The sequence below is a fragment of the Trichechus manatus genome, unplaced genomic scaffold (genome assembly GCF_000243295.1).
Source record: "Trichechus manatus latirostris isolate Lorelei unplaced genomic scaffold, TriManLat1.0 scaffold00028, whole genome shotgun sequence".
NCBI lineage: Eukaryota > Metazoa > Chordata > Mammalia > Sirenia > Trichechidae > Trichechus > Trichechus manatus.
In genome coordinates, this window is record NW_004443964.1 from 16,439,018 (window position 1) to 16,465,342 (window position 26,325).

Here is a 26,325-nt window from a genome sequence, read left to right on the forward strand (position 1 = left end):
TTGGAGTTGACTTGACAGCAACTGGTAACTGGCAAAAGCACTCATCAGTATTTGTGAAATGAATGAATGCATTGGCACAGTTTAGATCTAAGAGACAAGAAGTACCAGTGGTTTCTGGCCAGGTCTGAAGCCCTCTCCTGCTCCTGCTTCACTCCTGATCCCTGGCCCAGCAACTGGAAACTACTTCCAGTGGCCAGACCTCTCTCTAGGCTGTTTATTCATCCATCTGCCAGCACTCACTTTTCCGGTACTCTGGTCACTGCTTGGACCCCTAGTGATGACTAGTTACCCAAATTGTTCCTGAAGATTTCTGGATTCTGGGTTCTTGTAGACGCTAAAGGAATACTCTGGCCACCCAACTAAAACTCCTCTGCCGAGGTCCTGTTACAATTAAGTAACAGGGGTTTGCTTGACCCCAGATTCCAAATACTCTTGGTTTGGGAACTCACTGGGCAGGTGCTAGCACTCAGTTGAAATATATGCCCCAAATTATGACAAAAGACCTTACATTATTCCTCTATCACCAATTTCTGCTGTGGGTAAGTCATCTTCAGCGGTGTCTGCCTAAGTTCTGGTAACATTCTTCAATTCATTAATATGATCTGAGCATTTATCTCAAAGGTGTTTTGAGCTTCTAAAACTGTAAAACATAGTTGCCGTAGAGTCAATTCCAACTCATAGTAACCCTATAGGGCAGAGTAGAACTACCCCATAGGGTTTCCAAGGAGCAGCTGGTGGATTTGAACTGCTGACCTTTTGGTTAGCAGCTGAACTCTTAACCACTGTGCCACCAGGGCTCCTTTGAAGCACCTTAGACCTTATTTAAGAACCATCACAGCTTTCATATAACACAGAGATTTGGTGAAATACAGATACACATACCTACCTTCCATCTTATTTGCAGAACAGTCCTTCTATAAATGTTCTTTGACAAAGCACTTACTACACCCCATTCATGCCACGTGCACATCACCAACTGTCAACCTTCCCTGAAAGATCCATAATGGGTAACATCCTTCCTTTTGACTACCGGCAAGCATCCCTTCATACCTGTTACGTAATTAGACTTCTTCATTGTATATTTACCACCTAGTTCTATTCTAGGAATTGAATGTGAGAAACGATATCTTCCCCTAGTCTTCACAGCCAGGCAGCCAGGCAGCATAAACATGACAAACAACCCAGACAGAACAGCCACAGCACACAGTGAAACATACAGGGTCACAGCTGCTTTTGAAGACCAGCCCTTACATGTCTCTAACCAGTGATAGATAGCCAGGCTCTGTTTCTGCTCATTGACCTTGATTGATGCATCTTGGAAGTAGAACACTTTGACCCATTCCTAGCTTAGGCTAGGTTGCAAAAGACTCCTAGTTCCTTCATTACAGCTGGTATTTCTCCCAAAAAGGATTGCAACCTCCTCCTTTAATAGTTTACCAAACTTAGACTCAAATTTACAGAGGAATATCCAAGTGCATTGGAATTCTCCTTAGAAGGGAGGATGGCGAGACTTCATCTTACATACTTGGGATATGCTATCAGGAGGGACCAGCCCCTGGAGAAGGACATCATGCTTGGTAAAGTAGAGGGTCAGTGAAAAAGAGGAAGACCCGCGATGATATGGATTGACACAATGGCTGTACCAATAGGCTCGAACATAGCAACAGTTGTGAGGATGACAGAACCGGGCAGTGTTTCATTCTGTTGTACATACGGTTGCTATGAGTCGGAAATGACGACACCTAACAACAACAACGTACTTGTTCTTAAAGTGCAAGTATAGGTATCATGGTTCTCAAAGTGTGTTCCAGGAACCCCTGGGAACCCTGAGATCCTTTCAGATGTCCATGAAGTCAAAACTATTTTCATAACAATACTGAGATGTACTATTATTTGCCTTTTTCGATGCACCATAGAGCTGCCCAGAAGCTACATGCTGTGTGATGCCACAACAGACTGCAGAAGCAGATGTGAGACTTCGACCATCTTCTATTGAGCCAGACATTAAACAGATTTGCAAAAATGTAAAACAATGCCACAGTTCTCACTAAATTATCTTTGAAATTGTTCTTCCTAAAAATGTTATTTATGCTAACATGCAATGCCTTTGTTACTATTTTTAAATGAATTAAAAAATATTTTTTAAATTCCTCAGTTTTAATGTCTAATACAATACATATCTATAGATATAATTCATATAAACCAAAGCTCTTCAGAGGTCATCAATAATTTTGAAGAATGAGAACTGGTCCTGAAACCACAAAATGTGAGAATCCCTATTTTAGTGTCTTCAAGTTGAAGACAAGGGAAGGTACGAATTCCATATTATGAATATGCTTTCACTTATGTGTTAGAGTTACACATGTTCATTTACTGTTGGTAGCTGTTGTGTAGTTGATTCTCACTATGGTGACCGCATGGAGTCCCTGGATGGTGCTAATGGTTAAGCACTTGGCTCCTAGCCAAAAAGTTGGCAGTCCCACCCAGAGGCGCCTCAGAAGACAGGCCTAGCAATCTGCTCCTCCAAGGTCACAACCTTGAGAACCCTATGGAGCAGTTCTACTGTGCACACATGGGGTCGCCATGATGAGTTCATTCATTAGTCCAACATAAATTTATGAGACAGACACTGTGCCAGACACTAGTGGTAAAAGCAGAGATACTTCAAAGAAATAGCCATAAAATGAGGGAGATACATGAGTAGGTAGGTCATCCCAGTACTTGATGGCACATGTTACAATAGCACTGGTGCCATGAAATCAGACACTAAACCATCTTAGAGAGTTAGAGAAGATTTCCTGGAGGAGGAGGAGAAGTCTAGACTGAGATCTGAAATACGGGAAGTATGCCAAACAAGGTTCAATAGAGGAGTTGATTATCTGTGCTGGGAGGGAGAGGAAGTTTTCGCATAGGCTGAAATCTCAACACAGTATTGCTTTTCCAACTACAAAGAGACTACACATTTTCAAAGTCAAATTTTTTGGTCACTTTGAAAAATAAAACGCCTATTAGCCTTATAAGAATTTACTGTATTTGTTTCCTCCACAATAGCTGAAGGACTATTATCCTTCTTCGAGTGCTGTAATGTTGTGGCAAGGAGCCCTAGGGCTGCACGGTTAAGCACTTGGCCACTAACTGAAAGGCTGGCGATTTGAACCCATCCAGCAGTTCCGTGAGAGAAAGCCCTGGGGATCTGCTTCCATAAAGATTACAGCGTAGAACTAAAACCATTCTGAAGCCCACTCTTCAGACAAAGATTAGACCGGACTATAAAACATAAAATAATACTTGTGAAGAGTGTGCTTCTTAGTTCAAGCAGATACATATTGAGACCAAATGGGCAGCTTCTGTAAGGAGGCAGGATGAGAAGGTAGAAGAGACAGGAGCTGGTTGGATGGACACAGGAAACCCAGGGTGGAAAGAGGGAGTGTGCTGTCACATTACAGGGATTGCAACTAGGGTCACATAACAATATGTGTATAAATCTTGGTATGAGAAATTAACTTGAGCTGTAAACTTTCACCGAAAGCACACACACAACAAAATTAGAAACCAAATATAGACATCTCAGCTTCAAAGAAGAAAAAAAAAAAAAGATTACAGCCTAGAAAATCCTATGGGGCCGTTCTACTGTCACATCGGGTTGCTTTGAGTCGAAAATCGACTTAATGGCATCTAACAACAAGGTTGTGGTGATGAAGAAACTCCACGTATAAGGCCATCCACGTGGAGGCTTAACCGAAACTGATGTGGAAGCATTTTGCAACACATGGTACCTTTCAGTTTGTTTAGTAATCACTTATTTAGATGGTTTCTCCCTAAAAGCATGCACAACTTCTTTACTTTTTGTTTTCACACTATTGTCAGTCTTACTGATCTTACAAACAAATCCCTCCCGGAAATTAAGTCTTGCCAAAAATTGCCTGAGGTACCTTCAACTTCACCTTCTTCATTAGCCTAGCTTGAATTTCCTGTTGGCTGTAAGAGACCTTACATGTGTATACACGTATATATATTTCTGGTACACTGTCCCACGAGGCCATAGTAGGAATTTCTAGATGGCTTACTTAAAGTAAAATTTAAAAAGTAGTTTATATTCAGCCACTTCCCAAGCCCAACCTTCACCCTCTGTCACAAATCTGTACACTCAATGAGACGCAAGATACAGTACTTTACAGGAAAGATTTCCTCCCCCGCAAAAAGGAGCACATCCGGGACTCGCTGGGAGGCGTGGCCTGTGGAGGCGGAGTCTACGCGCAAACAACAAGACCCGGCCTCAGACCCCGCCCACCGACGTTTTGGCCGCGCCACAAGCCCCCTCCACCCGCCAGGGGTCGCGGACTACGAGAGCCCGTTTCTCATTTGGCAAGTACCCACCCCATCAGGCCCGCTTGTTCTCGCGAGAAAGCGCGAGGCCTGCCGGGAAGGATGTTCGGCCCTCCATAGGTTTGCCCAAGATGGCAGCTTTGGAAGAAGAGTTCACGTTGTCTGGTGTACCCCTGAGCGCCGGGCCTGACGGACTCCTAGGCGTGGAACCTAGCGACAGAACAGACCAGTTTCTGGTGACACACAGTGGCAGGACTGTCATCCTCTATAAGGTGAGGACGATAAAGTCGGAGCATCCCTGCTGCCACCTCGCCCCTTTCTGAGCGCGGAGGCAGAGGCTCAGGTTTCTCGGCTCTCCTGTCTTCGGAAGGGGATTGTGGAGTAGGCTTAGCAGAGAGCCGGCTTGGCCTCTCCGGGACGCTGAATGAGGTCTAGAATCTGGAGGCATGTTTCCGAGTTGTGGGCAGAGCGTGTGAGGGCACGTGGGCTAACAAGGCCAGTGCTTTCACTTCGGATCTCCCTGATATGGCCTTGCTAAGATTCTTTTCTGGAGATTTTGCCACCCCAGCTACCCACTGAAGGGTCGAGCGAACACTGGTTGGGCGGGAGAGGATGACAGTGACAGGGTGGAAACAGTGGATTGATTAGTCCTGTGTCTATACACTTCATCTCCCCTCTCCTTGGAGGGAAAATGCCTTTTTGGCTTTCTTGATAGGGTGGTGGGGAATCTTGGGTCTGGGTGGCCTGTCAGTTTGCAACTCTGGTTCACGCTGAGAAGTCCGTAGTTGAGTCCCAGGAAAGCCATACGCCCCGCCCCCTTTTCAGCCCTCTAACCGGCTTTGCTTTTAGTGGTCTTTGTAGAAAGCGTTATTTTTATCTGATCTGCTTAACACATTTTTCTGAGTCTTTAAGAAGCTATCTATCTACTTTGAGATTCTGGGAAAAGTTGTCAACCCTTCCCTATACTGTGGCTTGTTTTGACTCGTCTGATTAAATGATACCGTTAGGTTTTACCTGGACTGTCAAGGGAATTTGCAGCTTTGCAATTCCTGGATAAGAAGACAGTGGCTATTTGAAATTGACACGATCCCAGCTATTTTTACTATATTTCCCATGTCCCTGATCAAATTGTCTGTTTGTTCAAAAGGTTGACGTACTTATTTTGGTTTTCGAAGGCAAAGGGGAAACAGTTTTAAAATTTACTATGGTTTATTAGCAAAGTTTGTTACTTATTTTTTCATTTTAGGAACTTAGTTATATTTATATTTTCATTCTAAGAATTTTTTTCATTTAGAAAATTTGGTAAATGGCATATTTTTAATGGTTTCTTGTGTTTTGATTGTAAAGTTAATGGCTTTTAATGTCTGAATTTGACTTTCTGAGTATTAAATGTTAATCTTAAATTTCTTTAGGTATCTGATCAGAAACCCTTGGGGAGCTGGTCAGTGAAGCAAGGTCAAATTATAACATGTCCAGCTGTGTGCAACTTTCAAACTGGAGAGTATATTGTTGTCCATGATGACAGGGTGAGTTTTAAAAGCTTTATATAATAAGATATACAACACACAAATCAAATGTTGATTTATTAGTTATTTGTGTTTATTATACATTTAAATGGAGATTGAGGAGCCCTGGTGGTGCAAGGCTTGAGTGCCCAACTGCTAACTGAAAGGCTGGCAGTTTGAACCCACCCAGCGGCTCCTTGGGAGAAAGATCTGGCAATCTGCTCCCATAAAAATTACAGCCTAAAAAAACCTATGGACCATCCATGAGTACTGTGCTTCTTTAAAAAATCATTTATATGAGACCAAACGGTGAACATTTACTCAAAAGCAAAGACAAGGGAGAAGGCAAGGGAGGCAGGGAAACTGGATTACTGGAACCAGAACAACCAGAATGGATATAATGAGAACACTGACACACTGAAAAATGTTACCAATGTCCCTGAACAAATTGTGTAGAAATTGTTAAATCGGAACCTAATTTATTGTGTAAACTTTCACAGAAAACAATCAAGTACTTTAAAAAATAAAATAAAATAAAGACCCTCTGGGCAGTTCTGTTCTGTCACATGGGGTCACTATGAGTTAGAATCAACGCGACAGCACCTAGCAACAACAAATGGAGAATGGGATGCTTCGGATATGTAACATGTACATCAAATGTTGATTTATTAACTACTCATGTTTATTAGATGTTTAAATGGTGAATGGGGTACTTTTTAACTTGTATGTTTTGATTTAAGGTTTTGAGAATATGGAATAATGAAGATGTAAACTTGGATAAAGTATTTAAAGCTACAGTAAGTTTTTGGATTTTCCAACATATTTCCTTAATTTATTGGGGAAATGGAATGATTTGTAATGTAGCATGTGTCATTTTACTTAAAGTCTCTGGCAAACTAACCATAAAGATAATAATCGATTCTTCATTGTAGTTATCTTGCAATATATCTTGGTAACATGTCGCAGTTCATGAGTTAATATGTTAGGAAGTATAGACTTTATCATTACAGGAGGCTGAGGATTTAAGTAATTCATGGATGATGAATTTATAGTTATTTTCATGAGTTTAGATGTTTGAGATACTCCCTTATAAGAACAACTGAATCTCATTGTGCCCAACCCTAAAACAGGTAGAATAGACCCTGCAGATTTTACGTACATTGTACATTTTAAGAGTGACATGTAATGCTGAAAACAAGAACCATGACTAGCTATGGCCTTCCTACTAATGACCTAAAGTGTGTTAATGAACTTTTCTCACCTATAAAATGAGGATCTCAAACTAAGTTAATCTTGAAAGTTCCTTCCAGTTCTGAAAAGCCTAATTCTAAATATAATTGGCCCCTTAAGAAGTAGCTCACAGTAGTGCTGATTCAGATGTAATGTAGTTGTCACCTGGACCCTTGAAACCTGTAGCATTACAAGTGACACAGTCCTGAATTTTATGCAGTGGAGTTGTTTTGACCCCACATAAAGTGTTCATATCTTTTCGTGGTCTTCCAGGTGTCGATCTTTGTGTGACCCCAGAACTGCTTTGAACTCTGCACTAGTGGCTTTATTTGTACCTCCCATCTCCAGTCATTCATAGTGTAGATAGTAAGTTTTACCACTTTAGGACTTAACTGTCCATGAAATGAGTAAATTAGATGAGATAATAAGAGCTGCTGTTTATTGAAAATCTCTTATGCTTCAAGCACTTTTAGATACTTCATATACAGTCCTTCTTGACAGATAAGGAAAATGAGGCTCAGAGAGAAGGATAAACCGAAAATAAATAAAAACTTATTTATTGTGAAGAAAGTGGAATTATATTTCAGTCACTTAGTGACTTTTATATTAGGTGTCTGCTATGTGTCAAAGAGTCCCTGATGGTGCAAACAGTTAAGTGCTCGTCTACTAACTGAAAGGTTAGCTGTTTGAATCCAACCAGATGTGCCTTTGAAGAAAGTCCTGGCCATCTAATTCCCAAAGATCACAGTCACTGAAAAACCCTATGGAGCACAGTTCTGCTCTGAGACATGTGGGTCGAAATTGACTAAACGCCATGTGGTGGTGGTGCTACTGTGTGTCAAGCACTTAGGTTGTGTAGTCACTTGATGAGTTTGTAGTATTACTGCCCCTAAACCTGCCGAGAATTTTAGGTGTTTTTGTCATCTTGCTGATGATGGTTGTTGTTTGCATGTTTTTTTTTTAGTTGACTGGTGACAGAACCTGACAAAATAGTGATTAATGCTTGTAAATTCTGGAAGAATTGTTCCAGACCCACACCCATAGCTCTGACTGTGTTCATCATTATTTTGAAATCTTAGTTTAAAAATCAGGCCTTTTGGTGAGGAACACACACACACGCACACACACACGCACACACACAGGCGCGCACACACACACACACACACAGCTATGGAGTAATCGCCAGCATATACTGTTAAGTGAGAAAAGAAAGTTGCAGAAAAGTATATATAGAATGCTACCTTTGAATATGAATACACGTATAAATAAATGTTTGCTTACTGGGAGAAAAACACATGGAAGGATAAACCAAAAATAAAAGTGATTACCTATGGGAGAAGGCAGGGGACAGCATGGAGGAAATAAGAACAGAAGTTAGACTTGTAAATGTATTTTGTAGATTTGATTTTGGAACCACGTATAAAACAAAATGAAAACAAATCAGCCCCTTAAAAGTATATCTTCCGTAAATGTCCTTATTCTGTTAGGTGATAATTGTTTTAAAATGAAAATTAAAATATGCTTATGTTCTTACAGTTGTCAGCTGAGGTATGTAGGATACATTCAGTACAAGGGACAGAACCACTAGTGCTATTCAAGAAGGGTGCCATTCGTGGTTTGGAGGCCTTGCTTGCAGAACCCCAGCAGAAGATTGAAACCGTGATCTCTGATGAAGAAATTATTAAGTAAGTTCCAATATTTGTAAGGGAATTTCCACCAAAATGAAAATTCACTGTGTATCTTTTGCATCCTTTCTATAACATTCTTTGCCTTATTCATAAATATTTTGGTTAAAAATTTGTCAAAAGTAATGTAACTAAAAACCATTTACAAGACACTGGCCAAGGGAGCAAGATGGCAAAGTGAGTGGATACTCCCATTTACTCTCGCAGCAACTAACCCACTGAAAACGAGTTAAAAAAAGCACGGACTGAGATCTCAGAACTCCAGGCAGCAGCTGAGGAGCTGGAGAATCGTATTGAGCCCAGAAGCGGGGAAGAGGAAGAACAGGGTCGGCATAGAAGCTGAGAGATCCTACCCACTAACATCAGGAGTGTTCACTCACCACAGCCATTTTGGGATGGAGCTGGGTAACAACACCCTAAGCAGGGAACACAGAAAAGGAGCTAGTCTGAGGAAGCTGTAGCTGGATTTTCTTGTTGCTAGGTGCCATCGAGTTAGTTCCGACTCATAGCAACCCCATGTACAACTGAACGAAACACTGCCTAGTCCTGCACCATCCTCACAATCATTGTTATGTTTGAGCCCATTATTATAGCCTCTGTGTCAATGCATCTCATCGAGGGTCTTCCTCTTTTTTGCTGACCCTCTACTTTACCAAGCATGATGTCCTTCTCCAGGGACTGGTCCCTCCTGATAACAAGTCCAAAGTACGTGAGATGAAGTCTCACCATCCTTGCTTCCAAGGAGCACTCTGGCTGTATTTCTGCTAAGACAGACTTGTTATTTTTGTGAAAGTCCATGGTATATTCAGTATTTTTCACCAACACGATAATTCAAAGGCATACATTCCTCCTCGGTCTTCCTTATTCATTGTCCAGCTTTCACACGCATATGAGGCGGTTGACAATACCATGGCTTGGGTCAGGCGCACCTTGGTTCTCAAAGTGACATCTTTGCTTTCTAACACTTAAAGAGGTCTTTCGCAGCAGATTTGCCCAGTGCACTACGTAGTTTGATTTCCTTACTGCTGCTTCCATGGGTGTCGATTGTGAGTCCAAGTAAAATGAAATCCTTGACAATGTCTTTTCTCCATTTAGCACAGAGTCCAGTTGTGAGGATTTTTGATTTCTTTATATTGAGGTGTAATCCATACTGAAGGCTGTAGTCTTTTATCTTCATCAGTTAAGTGCTTCAAGTCCTCTTCACTTGCAGCAAACAAGGTTGTGTCATCCGCATATTGGAGGTTGTTAGTGAGACTTCCACCAATCCTGATGCCACATTCTTCATATAGTCCAGCTTCTCGGATTATTTGCTCAAAATACAGGTTGAATAGACATGGTGAAAGGATACTACCCTGACGCACACCTTTGTTGATTTTAAACCATGCAGCATCCCCTTGCTTTATTTGAACGACAGCCTCTTGATCTATGTACAGGTTCCGCGTGAGCACAATTGAGTGTTCTGGAATTCCCATTCTTCGTAGTGTTATCCATAATTTGTTATGATCCACTCAGTCAAATGCCTTCGCATAGTCAATAAAACACAGGTAAACGTCTTTCTGGTATTCTCTGCTTTCAGCCAAGATCCATCTGACATCAACAGTGATAATCCTTCATTCCACATCCTCTTCTGAATCCGGCTTGAATTTCTGGCAGTTCCCTGTCAGTGTACTGTTGCAACCACTTTTGAATTACCTTCAGCAAAATTTTACTTATGCGTGATAGTAATGATATTGTTAAATAATTCCTGTGTTCTGTTGGACCACCTTTCTTTGGAATGAGCACAAATATGGATCTCTTCCAGTCAGTTGGCCAGGTAGCTGTGTTCCAGATTTCTTCGTATAGATGAGTGAATGCCTTCAGCACTACATCAATTTGCTGAAACATCTCAGTTGGTATTCCATCAATTCCCGGAGGCTTGTTTTTCCCCAATGCCTCCAGTGCAGCTTGGACTTCTTCCTTCAGCATCATCAGTTCTGATCATATGCTGCCTCCTGAAATGGTTGAATGTTGACCAATTCTTTTTGGTACAGTTAAACTTTGTGTATTCTTTCCATCTGCTTTTGATGCTTCCTGCGTCATTCAATATTTTACCAATGGAATCCTTCAGAATTGCAACTCGAGGCTTGAATTTTTTCTTCACTTGTTTCAGTTTCAGAAATGCTGAGCGTGGTCATCCCTTTTGGTTTTCAAAGTCCAGGTCTTTATACATTTCATTATAATATTTTACTTTATCTTCTCAACCTGCTCTTTGAAGTCTTCTGTTCGGCTCTTTTACTTCATCATTTTTTCTATTTGCTTTAGCTACTCTGCATTCAACAGCAGGTTTCAGAGTCTCTTCTGACATCCATTTTGGTCTTTTCTTTCTTTCCTGTCTTTTTAATGATCTCTTGCTTTCTTCTTGTTGATATCCTTGATGTCTTCCCACAACTCATCTGGTTTTGGTCATTAGTGTTCAGTGCGTCAGATCTGTTCTTGAGATGGCCTCCAAATTCAGATGGGATTCTCAAGGTTGTATTTGGGCTCTCATAGGCTTGTTTTAATTTTATTCAGCTTCAACTTGAACTTGCATACGAGTAGCCGATGGTCTGTTTAGCAGTCAGCCGCTGGCCTTGTTTTGACTGATGATATTAAGCTTTTCCATCATCTCTTTTCACAGATGTAGTCTGTTTGATTCCTGTGTTTTCATCTGGTGAGGTCCATGTGTATAGTCACTGTTTATGTTGTTGAAAAAAGGTATTTGCAATGAATAAGTCAATCGATCCTTCAAAATTCTGTCATGCGATCTCCAGCTTCGTTTCTATCTCCAAGGCCATATTTTCCGACTACTGATCCTTCTTCTTTGTTTCCAACTTTCACATTCCAATCACCGTAAATTAACAGTATCTCTTGATTGCATATTTGATCAATTTCAGACTTAAGAAGTTGGTGAAAATATTCAGTTTCCTCATCTTTGGTATTAGTAGTTGGTGCATAAATTTGAATAATTGTTCTATTAACTGGTCTTCCTTATAGGCATATGGATATTATCCTATCACTAACAGTGTTGTACTTCAGGATGGATCCTGAGATGTTCTTTTTGATGATGAACGTGACGGCCTTCCTCTTCAATTTGTTATTCCCAGCATAGTAGTCTGTCAGTTTGTTGTACTGTGGTGGCTCATGTGTTGCTGAAGTGCCATAAGCCTTGCCACTGGCATTTCAAATACCAGCAGGGTCACCCTTGGTCGACAGATTTCAGCGGAGCTTCCAGACTAAGACAGACTAGGACAAAGAACCTGGTGGTCTACTTCTGAAAAAATATGGCCAGTGAGAACCTTACAAATAGCAACAAAACATTGTCTGATATAGTACTGGAAAATGAACCCCTCAGATTGGAAGGCATTCAAAATACGGCTGGGGAAGAGCTGCCTCCTCAAAGTAGAAGACCAAAAACCAAACCCATTGGCGGTCGAGTCAATTCTGACTCATAGTGACCATACAGGACAGAGTAGAACTGCCCCATAGGTTTCCAAGGAGCAGCTGGTAGATTTAAACTGCTGACCTTTTGTTTAGCAGCCAAGCTCTTAACCACTGCACCACCAGGGAGTCGATCTTAATGACGTGGGTGGAGTCAAGCTTTCGAGACTTTCATTTGCTGATGTGGCACGACTCAAAATGAGAAGAAACAGCTGCAAACATCCATTAATAACCTGACCGTGGAATGTATGAAGTTTGAATTTAGGAAAATTGGAAATCGTCAAAAATGAAATGGAACACATAAAAATTAATATCCTAGGCATTAGTGAGACGAAATGGATTTTTTTTTTTTTTAAGACGGCACAAATTGGATGTGAGAGTTTGTAGGCTGCGCAGTTGGGATGGGGCGAAGGGGGCTGTGTGAGAATGCTCTTGGGTCTCACAGAGGACCAAGACAGACAGGGACTGGGACTGGGAAGATTAGCAAGGGCAGTGGGATAAGGGGAATACTGCAGACTGGCAGGCACACAGGAGGTGGTCCCCAGCCCCCAGCAGGACACCATGTGGGCTGTGCAGGAGCACTGGTGAGGGATAAAGAGAACTCCCCACTGTCGCCACAAGAAGGTCGATACCCACCACTTACATCAGCATCTGCAACCACCTAACCCCCGCCCCCCCGCATGTGTATTGAAATCCGAGATAAAACATCTAGAGCTCCTGAACCAGCACTGAAAAAATCCTAACGGCTACGGTGCCATCTAGTGGTTATCAGAAGATACCAAGCCCACTGCCGCTGCACCAGTCTAACTCATGGTGAAACTGAAGGGTGAGGGACCCTCCCTCCTGGGATTACGTGGGCTGTGATTCTTTGTGGAGGTGCTCTGCCACATCTTTCGCCTGGGGAGCGGCTGGTGGATGTGGGCCCTGGCCTTTTGGTTGACAGCCAAGCACTAGGCCACTGCGCCACCACGGCACCCAAGCTGCAAATTTTCCCATAATAAACAGAATTAAAAAGCTAAAGGAAAATAAATAAATAAATAATAAAATGGCTCAAGTTCAGCAAAAGATAGTGAAACACACGAAATCACAAGAGAAGAAGGAACAATCAAAAGCAAAACATGATGAAGAGGAAACCTCTCCTATGGAGGCCAGAATAACGCAAAGGATTGATAATTTTCGGGCTATGGTGCTGAATATGTTTAAAAAAAGCAAAAGGCATACAGCAGAAATCAGGAAACAAATAGGGGAACAAAATGAGAGACTTAACAAGGGGCCAAAAAGAACTACTGGAACTGAAGAATAAAACATCTGAATTAGAAAAAGCAAGAGAAACACTCAACAATAGAGTCAAACAGACAGGAGATAGAATAAGTGAACTAGAAGACAAAATAACTGACAAGTTATTGACAGAGACAAAAGAGCAAAGAAAAGAGAACAGACTAAAAGGGAAATGTGCAATTCAGTTAAGAAATCTAACATTAGAATTATTGGAATTGCAGAGCACCATGGCAACAATAAAGGCAGAAACTCAATTTTCTCAGAGATAATCAGAGAGAATTTCCCAGACCTGAGCAGAGAACCAAGCCTGCAAATACAGGAAGCTACACTAACCCCAGTCAAAAGAGCCACAAAAAGATAACTCTGAGCCATATCCTAGTAAAATTCTTGGAAAACCAAAAATGAGAGAATTCTGAAAGCAGCAAGAGAAAAACGCAATATAACATACCAAGGGTCTTTTATAAGAATCAGTGCAGATTTCTCCTCAGAAACTCTAGAAGCCAAAAGACAATTGAGTGACATATATAAAATACTAAACCAAAACAATTGCCAACCAAGAATTCTTTATTCAGCAAAGTTGTCATTCAGAAACAAAGGGGAAAGCAAGATATTCCCAAGTAAGCAGCAACTGTGAGAATATGCCACTACCAGACCAGCTTTGGAAGTATTACTCAAGAGAGTACTCCAAATGGAAAGGCAAGAGCATTAACAAATAAGTACTAAAGCCAACAAAAGTTATCAAACACAGGTTGTATAGTGATGTTAGTGGAGACACACCAACAGAAATGAGAGAGGGAGGAGCTTATCAGGAATAGATTTATTATGTTAAGGTCGTATGTTAAGTGTTGCTCATATGTTAAATATTGTAGTAATTATAAGTTATGTAATGTAACATGTGGTAACCACCAAGAAATTACCAAGAAGAAACATTCAGAAGAAAAGAAGAACTTAAAGGCTCCTCGTGGAAAGCATCCAAACACAAACAAAAACAGAAAAATCAGAATGATAAAACAAAGAAGATACAAACACTCAAAAAATAAATAACAAAATTGAGTGAGGTAGGCACTTCATTTTCAGTAGTAACCTTAAATGTAAGTGGTCTAAACGCCCCCATGCAAAAGGCAGAGAGAGGCAGACTGGATAAAAAAAATATGATCCATCCTTTTGCTTTCTTCAAGAAACACACCTTAGACATAAGGACACAAACAGACTGAAAATGAAAGGATGGAGAAAATATTCAATGCTATCAATAAACGAAAAGAGCAGGGTAACCATACTGATATCAGATAAAATAGACTGTAAATCAAAATCTGTTGAAGAGATGAAGAAGGACATTACATAATAATAAAAGGGTCAATTCAGCAAGAAGACGTAACAGTTATAAACATATATGCACTATCTTAGTTATCCAGTGCTGCTATAACAGAAATACCACAAGTGGATGGCTTTAACAAATAGAAATGTATTCTCTCACAGTCTGGGAGGCTAGAAGTCCAAATTTAGGGCACCAACTCCAGGGCAAGGCTTTATTTCTCTGTCGACTGTGGAGGAAGGTCATTGTCATCAATCTTCCCCTGGCCTAGGAGCTTCTCAGTGCAGGGACCCCAGTTCAAAGGATGCACCAGGCTCCTGGAGCTTGTTTCTTGGTGGTATGAGGTCTCCATGTCTCTGTGCTCATTTCTGTCTATATCTCAAAAGAAATCGACTTAAGACAACCTAATCTTACAGATTGAGTCCAGCCTCATTAACATGGAGGCAGGATTTACAACACATTGGAAAATTATCTCCAATGACAAAATGGTGGAAAGTCACACAATACTGGGAAGCATAGCCTAGCCAAGTTGACAAACATTTTGGGGGACACAGTTTAATCCATAACATGCACCTAACAGCAGTGCACCAAAATACATGAAACAAATACTGACTAATATAAAAGAGATAGAGAATTCCACAATAATAGTAGGGGACTTCAAAACACCACTTTCAATGATAGAACATTTTAAAAGAAAATCACTCACTAAGGACATTGAGAACTTAAATAAAACCATAAGCCAATTGGCTCCAACAGAAATACATAGAACACTCCATCCAACTTCAGAACAATATACATTCTTCTCTAGCGCATGTAGATCATTTTCCAGAATAGACCATATGCTAGGTCACAAAACAAGTATCAACAAATTTAAAAAGACTGAAATCATACAGAGCATCTTCTCTGACCATAATGGTATGAAGCTAGAAATTAACAACAGGATAAATAAGGGGAAAAAAATAAATACATGGAAAGTAGATCATCCATTACTAAAAATCTGTTGGGTCATAGAAGAAATCAGAAGTGAAATTTTAAAATTTCTAGAATCAAATGAAAATGAAAACACAACATACCAAAATCTTTAAAACACAGATAGGTCAGTACTCAGAAGGAAGTTTATAGTAATAAATGCCTACGTTAAAAAAGAAGATCCAAAATCATTAACCTAAACAGACAACTTGAACAAACAGAAAAGAAAGGGCAAAAAAAGGCAAAAGCTACCAGAAAAAAAGAATTAAGAACAGGGCAGAAATAAAAGAATTTGAAAATAGAAAAACAATTGAAAGAATTAATAAAACCAGAAGTTGATTCTTTGAAGGGATCAATAAACTAGACAAACCACTGGCTAGACTGACAAAAGAAAAGAAACAGAAGAGACAAATAACCAAATTAATTAATGAAATTAGTGACATTACAATTGATTCAGCAGAGATGAAGAAGATCATAATAAATTACCATGAAAAATTATACTCTTAACAAATTTGAAAACCTAGATGAAATGGACAAATTCCTAGAAACATACTACCTACCAACCTAACACAAAAGGAGGTAGAAAATTTAAACAGAGCCATCATAAAAGAAGAGATTGAAGATGTCACCAAAAAACTACCAAGAAAAAAAAAAAGGGACCAAATGGCTACACTGGAGAATTCTACCAAACATTCAAAGAAGAATTCACACCAATTCTACTCAGCCTCCTCAAAAACATAGAAGAGGAAGAAACACAACCAAACTCTTCTGTGAAGCCAGGATAACCCTGATACCTAAACCAGGCAAAGATGTCACAAAAAAGAAAATTACAGACCAATATCCCTTATGAACATAGATGCAAAACTGTTCAACCAAATTCTAGCCAACAGACTTCAGCAACATACAAAAAAAATCATACACCACAATCAAGTGTGCATCATACTAGGATTACAAGGGTGGTTCAACATCAGAAAAATCAATCAGTGGAATCCACCACATAAATTGTTGTTGTTAAGTGCCGTCAAGTCAGTTCCGACTCATAGTGGCCATGCAGAACAGAGTAGAACTGCCCCATAGGGTTTCCAAGGAGCAGCTGGTGGATTTGAACTGCCAGCCTTTTGGTTAGCAGCTGTAGCTCTTAACCACTGTGCCACAAAGGAAAAGAACCATACGATCGTATCAATCGATGTAGAAAAGGCGTTCAATAAAATTCAACACCCTTTCCTGATAAAAACTCTCAGAAAAATAGGAATAGAAGGGAAATTCCTCAACATAATTAAGGACATATACATAAAACCAGCAGCCAACATTATACTCAGCAAAGAAAGGCTGAGAGCCTTCCCTTTGAGAACAGGAGTAAGACAGAGATGCACATTATCACCACTCTTATTCAACAAGACTGGAAGTCCTAGCCAGAGCAATAAGACAAGAAAGAGAAGAAAGTATCAGAATCAGAAAGGAAGAAGTAAAATTATCTCTGTTTGCAGATGACATGATCCTATACATAGAAGACCCTAAAGATTCCATAAGAAAACTGCTGGGACTAATAGAAGAATTTAACAGTGTTGCAGAGTACAAGATCAACGCGCAAAAGTCTGTTGGGTTCCTCTAACAAAGACTATCCCGAAAAAGAAATCAAGAAAACAGTACCACTTACAGTAGCCCCAAATCGATAAAATTCCTAGGAATTAACCTAACCAGGAACATAAAAGACTTACACAATGAAAATTATAAAACACTACAAGAGACTAAAAGACTTACACAAATGAAAAGACATCCTGTTCTCATGGATTGGAAGACTTAATATGGTGAAAATATCAATACTACCTAAAGCCGTCTACAGATACAATGCAATCCTGATACAAATGCCAACAACATGCTTTATTGAAATGGAAAAACTAATGACCAGCTTCATATGGAAAGGAAAGAAACCCCAAATAGCCAAAGCAATATTGAAGAAAAAGAACAAAGAAGGAGGCCTCACATTCCCTAATATCAAAACATATTATACAGCCACTATAATCAAAACAACCTGGTATCAGGGATGTGAAAAACATATACAATGGAAACTATAAAACACTGCTGAAAGAGATTAAAGAAGACAAGTGGAAAGATATTCCGTGTTCATGGATTGGAAGACTTAATATTGTTAAGATGTCAATACTACCCAAAGAAATCTACATTCAGTGCAATCCTGATCAAAATTCCAACAGCCTTCTTTACAAAAATAGAAAAACCAATCCTCAACTTTATATGGAAAAGCCAGAAGTCCCAAGTAGCTCAAAAAAAAAAAAAAAAAAAGCTGGAAGAGAACAAAGTAGGAGAACTCACACTTCCTAATTTTAAAACATGCTACGGGTATAGTAATCAAAACAGCCTTGTACTAATATAACAATGGACACAGACCGATAGAATAGAATTCAGAGTCCAGAAATAAACCCACATATCTGTGGTCAGCTGATTTTTGACAAGGGTGCTAAGTCCATTCAATAGGGAAAGAGGAGTTTTTTTCAATAAATGGTACTTGGGAAATTGGATTTCCACATGCAGGAAAATGAAACGGAATCCTTGCCTCACACCATACACAAAAGCAAATTCAAAATGGATTAAAGACCTAAATGTGCAAACTAAAACCATAAAATTCTTAGAAGAACAAGCAGGGGCAATGCTGTCAGGCCTAGCTTTCAACAATTGATTATCTAATATAATAAAAAAAAGCATAAACAGCAAAAGACAAAATAAATAAATGGGATCTCATAAAAATTAAAAACTTGTTCATCAAAAGACTTTACCAAAAAAGTGAAAAAACAAGCTACCAAGTGGAAGAAAATCTTAAGAAACCATATACCGAAAAAGAATCTAATAACCAAAATATATATAAAACTTTGACAGCTTAACAACAAAAAGACAGCCCAATTATAAAATGAGCGAAGGATTTGAATAGACATTTCACCAAAGACATTCAGATGACCACCAAACACGTGAAAAAATGCTCAGTATCATTAGCCATCAGAGAGATGCAAATCAGAGCCATGGTGAGAAATGATTACACTCCCACTAGGATGTCTAAGATAAAAAATAGAAAATAACAAATGTTGATGAAGATGTGGAGCAATTGGAACTCTTATCCATTGCTGGTGGGAATGCAGAATGGTACAGCCATTGTTGAAAACAGTGTGGTAGTTCCTCAAAAAACTAAAAATAGAACTGCCATATGACCCAGCAATTCTAGTCCTAGATATACACATAAAAGACTTGAAAGCAGAGACTCAAAAAGAGACTTGTACACCATTGTTCCATGCAGCATTGTTCACAATAGCCAAAAGGTGGAAACAGCTTAAATGCCCATCAGTAGATGAGTGGGTGACCAAAATGTGGTACATACATACAATGGAATACTACTCAGCCAGTTTAAGAGAAATGAAGTCTTGATACCTGCTACAGTATGGATGGATCTTGAAGACATTATGCTGAGTGAAATAAGTCGATCACAAAAGAACAAATATTGTATGACCTCACTTACATACAAAGATAAGAAAAGGCAAATGTATAGAGACTAAAGTTTATTAGTGGTGTCTTGGTTATCTAGAGCTGCTGTAACAGAAATAGCACAAGTAGATGGCTTTAACAAAGAAATTTATTCTCTCACAGTCTAGTAAGCTAGAAGTCGGAATTCAGGGTGTCAGCTCCAGGGAAAGGCTTACTCTTTCTTTCAGCTCTGGAGGAAGGTCCATGTCATCAATCTTCCCCTGTTCTAGGAGCTTCTCTGCACAGGAACCCCAGGTCCAAAGAATGCACTTTGCTCCTGGCACTGCTTTCTTGGTTTTATGAGGGCCCCCATGTCTCTGCTTGCTTCTCTCTTTTACACCTCAAAAGAGATTGGTTTAAGATACAACCTAATCTTGTAGATTGAGTCCTGCCCCCATTAACATAACTGCTGCTAATCCCACCTCATTAACATGATAGAGATAGTCTTTACAACACATAATTACATTAGATGACAAAATGGTGGACAATCACACAATACTGGGAATCATGGCCTAACCAAGTTGACAAATATTTTTGGGGACACAATTCAGTCCATGACAAGTGGTTACCAGGGATGGGGGGAGGGGAAGAGAGGGATTAACAGTGATGGGAAAATCACATTAAGAATAAGGTTGCACAGTCTATTATGGTAATTGCTGTCAGTTAGTTGTACACCTGTAAAAAGTTGAATTGGCAAAAGTTTTGTGATAGATACATATACGACAACAACAACAACAAAAAAAAGTAGCTGCTGAGGCTGCTTATGTGCAACCAAGCACCTCATGGGATTTGGTTCCTTGGTTTGGAGATTTAGGGTCATGGTTTTATGGGACATCCCAGTTAATTGACCTAATAATGTATTTAGTGCTTCTGTTCTACCTCCTAGTTCATTGCATAGCATCTGGGATCTTAAAAACTTGGAAGCGGCCATGCAAGGCATAACAATTGGTCTCTATTCACCTGGAGCAACAGAGGAAGGAGAGTCTGGAATAGGACTCTGTGAACAACTGCCTGCTTTTCATGAGATCAGAAGAACTGGTTGTTGCCCAGCTACCATTACTGAACATTTTGATCAAAAATTCCATAGAAGAATCCTGATCAAAAGGAGGAAAATTTAGAACAGAATTTCAAATTCTCGTAGACTGTAGACTTTCTAGAGCCATGGAGGGTGGATGAACCCCTGAAACTGTCACCCTGAGATAATCTTTGAACCTTGAACCAAAAATATCCCCTGGAGTCTTCTTGAAACCAAGTGATAGTTTAGCTTAACTAGTAAAAAAGGTCTGCCTTGAGCATTATGCTCTTTTAAGAAGTATCTGTACGGTACCAAATTGACAACAGCAACTTGAACCTTAGGGGGCAGTGAGTTAATGAGGGAGGAACACCTCAGAAAAGGAGGATGAGAATGGTTGCACAACTCAAAGAATGTAATCATTGTCACTAAATGGTACATGCAGAAACTGTTGAATTGCTGTATGTTTTGCTGTGTATATTCTCAGCATCAACAACAAAATAAATAAAATTTAAAAGAAAAGAAAAAAAAAAAAAAACAGCCTGATTTTGGTTCACCAATAGACACAGAGACCAGTGGAATAGAACTGAGAACCAAGAACTACATTCAAACATCTCTGGACAAGTGATTTTCGACAAGGGGTCAAAGTCCATTCAGTGGGGCAGAGACAGTCTCTTTAATAAATGGTATGGGCAAACTGTATATCCACCTGCAGAAAATTGAAATAGGGCCCATACCTCACACCATACACAAATACTCAAAATGGATCAAAGACCTAAACGTTAAAACCATAAAATTCTTGGGAGAAAACTATGGGACCTAATCTTTTGTAAAAATAGGAAACATTACAACAAATGCATGAATAGAAGATGGATAAATGGGATCTCATAAAAATTAAAAACTTATGCTCATCAAATGATATTATCAGAAGAGTAAAAAGAGAACCTACAGACTGGGAAAAAAATCTCTGGATATGACATATTTGGATCTAATCTCCAAAATTTATAGAAAACTTCAGCTTAACAACAAAAAGACAAAACAACCCAATTATAAAATGAGCAAAACACGTGACAGAACCTTTATCAAAGAAGACATCTAAGCAGTCAACAAACACTTGAAAAGGTGCTCACAATCATTAGCCATTAGAGAGATGCAAATCACAACTGTAATGAGATACTATCTCACCCCGACTAGCATGGCACTGATTTAAAAAAACATAACAAATGTTGGTGAGAGTGTGGGAAGATTGGAACTCTTATCCATTGCTGGTGGCACTGTAAAATGGTACGGCCACTATGGAACATGGTATGGTGCTTCCTTAAAAAACTAGAAATAGAACTACCTTATGATCCAGCAATCCTGCGCCGAGGGATATACCGTGGAGACCTGAAAGTACTGACATGAACAGATATATGCACTCTTATGATCATTGTAGCTTTATTCACAATAGCAAAAAATGGAAACAACTGAAGTGCCCATCAGGATGAACAGGTAAATTGTGATACATACATACAATGAAACACTACACTACCATAAAGAACGATGATGAGTCTGCGAAACATTTTATAACATGGATAGACCTGGAGGGCATAATGGTAAGTGAAATAAGTCAAGCATATAAGGACAAATATTGTGTGATGCCTCATTTATAAGAAGACAAGAACAGATAAATATAGAAAGACAAGTGTTCATTGGTGGTTACCAGGGAGAGGAGGGGGGCAAAGGGAAAGTACACTTTAGACCATAGAGACCAGTTATTTTTGGTGATGGGAAAAGCAGCACCAAATGTGGGTGTAGCAAGTACAGCACAACCAAAGTAAAAACAAGTGTTTGAGCATATATGGATGGGTATAGACACAGAGAATGTGGTCAAATTGTGATAATTGTAGCTAATGTCAGTTAACAATTTGTGTGGAAATTGTCAAATGGGAACCTTAACTTACTGTGTAAACTTTCACCAAAAATGCAGTTAAAATGTATATATATATACTTTTTTTTTCTGACTCATAGTGACTCTATAGGACAGAGTAGAACTGCTCCATAGGGTTTCCAAGGAGCAGCTGGTGGATTCAACCTTTTGGTTAGCAGCCGAGCTCTTGACCACTGTGCCACCAGGGCTCCATGTGTGTATGTGTATGTATAGATATATGTAAGACATGTATATATATATGTGTGTGTGTGTGTATATATATATATTGTGTATATATATATAAGACAAACTGGCCAAAATAACATCCCCCAAAAGCCTCAGGGGTGATAGATGTGCTAGATGATTGAGGAAGACATAAAGATCATATGAGTTCTGTTCTAATGCCAGACTACTGGGTAGTAAGAGCTATTTGAAGATGAAGTGGACAATCCCAAAAGATCAAAGTCTTTGTGTTTCTGTCATATTGCTCTGACTGCCAAGCTCACAACCTTTTCCCCTAAAGAAAAATGAAGTTTGTTTATAGGGAGGTCATAATAGTATCTTGAGACATCTGCTTTCCCAAATTCTGGAGTAAAACTGGGAAGAATGACTCACTCAAATGATAGAAGTTAAATTTTGTGATTTCACATCTCTTTGATCCTCGTTATTTCATCACATTTTCTGTCTGGTTAACTTGCTGTCTCTCATAGTCTACCTGTTGCAAACTAAATTTCTGAAAGTCAGAGGGAAGACTTGTACTTGATGAATGAACAGTGTAGGTGATGGCCAGTTATAGCTCAGACTGACCTGATGAGTGCCTCTCATGTGTTTGGGGGAATCTTCAGGAAAAAAATACATAGGCAGAAGGTCTGGGTTCCAGTCGCTGCTTTGCCAAAAACTGTGCAGCCTTGGCTGTGGGCCCTGTAACCTCCCTGTGCCTCCCTTCCCTCTGTCAGATAAAGAAGGCAGATGAGAGCTTAATGTTTCCCTCCCAACACCAGTCCCAAAAGTGACTGAAAACAAAGAACAGGCATCAAGTAAGTTTGGGAAGCACTGCATAGTGTCACTCCCCTGTCGGAACTTTATAATGCACATTATCATCTTCAAGGCTCTGGGAAGTTCAGCAACCTGCTTTTAATCCAGAGATGCATTTGACAGAGAAAGACCTACTAATTCCCTATGGAATGTATTTTGAGAAACACCAGACTAGGTGTTTTCTTATGTCTCTCCAGCTCTAAAAAATGTTTAATAAAAGATATTCTCTTAAATTTAGATTAATATTATGTTTTTCTCAACTGGTGATTTTGCATTTTGTAATTTTTCTTTTTATTATTTTTAGGTGGACAAAGATTTTCATGGTATTTAAGCATCCTGTTTTAATTTTTATTACTGAGAAAGTAAGTGGTAGCTTCCATTCCTACATTATTTTTAAAACTAAAATTACACTGTAGTATTTCTCTCAGAAGATTTTTTTTAAGTGTTTTTTTAAAAATACTAAAAAGTCTATTAAGTATAATTATTTCAATGCCTAAATGTTTTTATAACTCTTAATTGGAGAAGAGAGTTTTAAGTAGTCTTTGAAGTAATTAGAATGAGGTAACAACTTCTGCTTTTAACATATTTGAATACAGTTTGTTGAAAATATTTAAAACAAAGCAACCTTTTTTTTTGCAGCATGGAAATTATTTTGCTTACGTGCAGATGTTTAACTCACGTATCTTAAGCAAATACACACTCTTACCTGGACAAGAAGAAAAATCTGCCATACAGAGTTTTGCAGCATCTGCGAATCGGAAGTTCATCTCGTTGATGTCATTAAGTAAGACTTTTTTCTTTTAAAATTTCAGAGATCGTATATCAAGGAATATTGAAGCGTTGTGCGTACTTTTGAGTTAGAGTCTTTGGTTTTTGCAGTTTTCTGTGGAGGCACTCCCCTTTTCATGCTTCCTTACAAACATTTATCCTTCACTTTTTGCACTTTGCCATGTTTGCACATACATTAGGTCTGTGCTTCTTAGCGGGTGGTGCTGTGTTTGGGGCTGTTGATGCACTTAAGGTGGAACACAGTTTTTAAACATTAGTATTTTAACTTTTATGGCCTAAAATTTACCATAAACAATAAATAGTATAACAACAGTAAAAAAGAACTTGATCTTTTGTCTTTAGCATGATAAAGCCGAGGTTTCTTGTTGGCATAATTAGTGGGACATTAACATATCTGAGACTGGCATTAAAGGACCCCTCTATTTCTCTTTTCCAGCCTTAAGATTTGATGTGCCTTTTTCTGAACTGTGACTAAGATGGATGGACAAAAGAGGGTTAACAGCAGCCTCGGCCTATGGCAGCTGGCATTTTACAGATTTTTTATTGCCGCAGAGTTCTATGTAATGGTCTAAACCCCAGTCTTAAGCCTCTACGGCAAAAAGAAAGGTGTTTTTGTGGTACCTCCTCCCCTCACCTTACATGGCTTCTTTTGAAGTTGCTTTGAGAATGTTAAGGAGGGGGAAAAAAACAAGGACAAGATTTAGGAAACATTTCCATGTTATTACAGTTAAACTTCTTTGTGAACTTTTTAAATGTTGAGATGTTTGCAATGGCTATTAAAAAGACTGCCATCATTTATCATATCTAGAAGGTCATTGGAATACTTGTGTCTTTGCTTTCTTTAACTTTAACCAGTAGGGCAGATTTCATATTGAATAGAAGTTTGCTAGTTATGTTTTAGCTTAATGGGCATTGAAGTAAGGGAGTCTGAACCAAAGGGTCATGTAAATCTTCATGTAACATAAAACCACATGAAACTGCCAAAATTTAATTGATCTACAAAAAACAGTATTTTCATATGATCTTCATGGTTATTACGGATTGAATTTTGTCCCCAAAAAATATGTGTTGTAAATCCTAACCTCTATGCCTATGGTCATAATCCTGTTTGGGAATGAGTTTCTGTTATGTTAATGAGGCAGGATTAGTGTAGGGTGTGTCTTCAGTCAATCTCTTACAAGAGAGAAAAGAGAAGCAAGCAGAGATGAGGGAAGAGAGATGACAAGCCACATGAAGATCACCCAGGAGCAGAAGCTCAAAAGAAACATTAAGTTTCCTCCAGAGCTGTCAGAGAGAAAGCCTTCCCCTAGAGTCAGCATCCTGTATTCGAACTTCTAGCCTCCTAAACTGTGAGAAAATTAATTTCTGTTTGTTAAAGCCACCCACTTGTGGTGTTTCTGTTATAGCAGCACTAGATAACTAAGATAAGGGTGATTGAGTAACAAGAGCTTTAATGTATAGAATGATAATTAATTTCTGATGAATGAGAGGTATATCCTTTTTAGTGACTTATTTCCTAATTTCCTGTATTCCTGACAGTCCCCTCTCAATATAGGTATTTACAGTTTTTATTTCTTGGCTATTATGACATTCTTTACTGAGATTTTTATTAACAATACTCCTCCCTCAATTTTAAGTATGTTATATGTTCTTTAAGGGAAAGAATATGTTAGTATAAGGTTACATTCGTTTATTTTTCTGGTTGACTCTTTTATCAATTTGGTAAAATTTTATAAACACCTAGTGCCTTTAACCTATAATAGAGATAGAACTGTCTTTTACCCAATAACAAACAACAAATGCTTATTTCCAACAGGCTCTGATGGATGCATATATGAAACCCTGATACCAACACATCCAAGTGATCGAGAAAAAAATCAGGTGGTAGTTAGGTCACTGTTGCTCAAGGCAGTTGTGTCTGGTGATGTTCGAAATGGTGTTGCACTCAGCGTCCTGGATCAAGATCACATAGCGGTCCTGGGAACTCCACTGTCAGCTTCTAAGGGTGACTAAAATCCAATCAATTAAGAAGTCCTCTGGATTTTTGCTTCAAAGTGTACCATTTAGTCTTCCCTTTCTTTTTCATTTCTTTATTGTCACTCTAATTCATTCTCTTTATCACTATACTTGAATTATTTTCACAGCTTCCTATCTCTTCTTGAATAGGTCTTTGATTTTATTTTGCCTTGATTAATCTTTCTAAAACATTTTTTAATACCTGTGCTAGTTCATAGACATTTGAAATGTTGGTTAGCCTTGCAATAAGGGATTGAATGCATAGCCTGGTGATA

The 26,325-nt window shown here is 39.1% G+C and overlaps 1 protein-coding gene across 7 annotated transcripts in view; it reads left to right on the forward strand.

The window, feature by feature from the left end:
- Positions 1 to 4,430: 4,430 nt before the first annotated feature.
- The window catches only part of NOL11 (nucleolar protein 11), a 33,417-nt gene continuing 11,522 nt past the window's right edge, over positions 4,431 to 26,325 (forward strand). For 6 of the 7 annotated variants that reach the window (XM_023729309.1, XM_023729311.1, XM_004374206.2 and 3 more), the window contains exons 1-7: positions 4,431 to 4,598; positions 5,739 to 5,852; positions 6,572 to 6,628; positions 8,598 to 8,746; positions 23,550 to 23,607; positions 23,885 to 24,029; positions 25,851 to 26,039. In XM_023729309.1, coding sequence (XP_023585077.1) covers positions 4,458 to 4,598; positions 5,739 to 5,852; positions 6,572 to 6,628; positions 8,598 to 8,746; positions 23,550 to 23,607; positions 23,885 to 24,029; positions 25,851 to 26,039 — 853 coding nt within the window. In that variant the 5' untranslated portion in view covers positions 4,431 to 4,457. Of the gene's footprint in view, positions 4,599 to 5,738; positions 5,853 to 6,571; positions 6,629 to 6,654; positions 7,428 to 8,597; positions 8,747 to 23,549; positions 23,608 to 23,884; positions 24,030 to 25,850; positions 26,040 to 26,325 lie in introns of those variants that run through there. The other variant, XM_023729312.1, reaches the window with a different exon arrangement.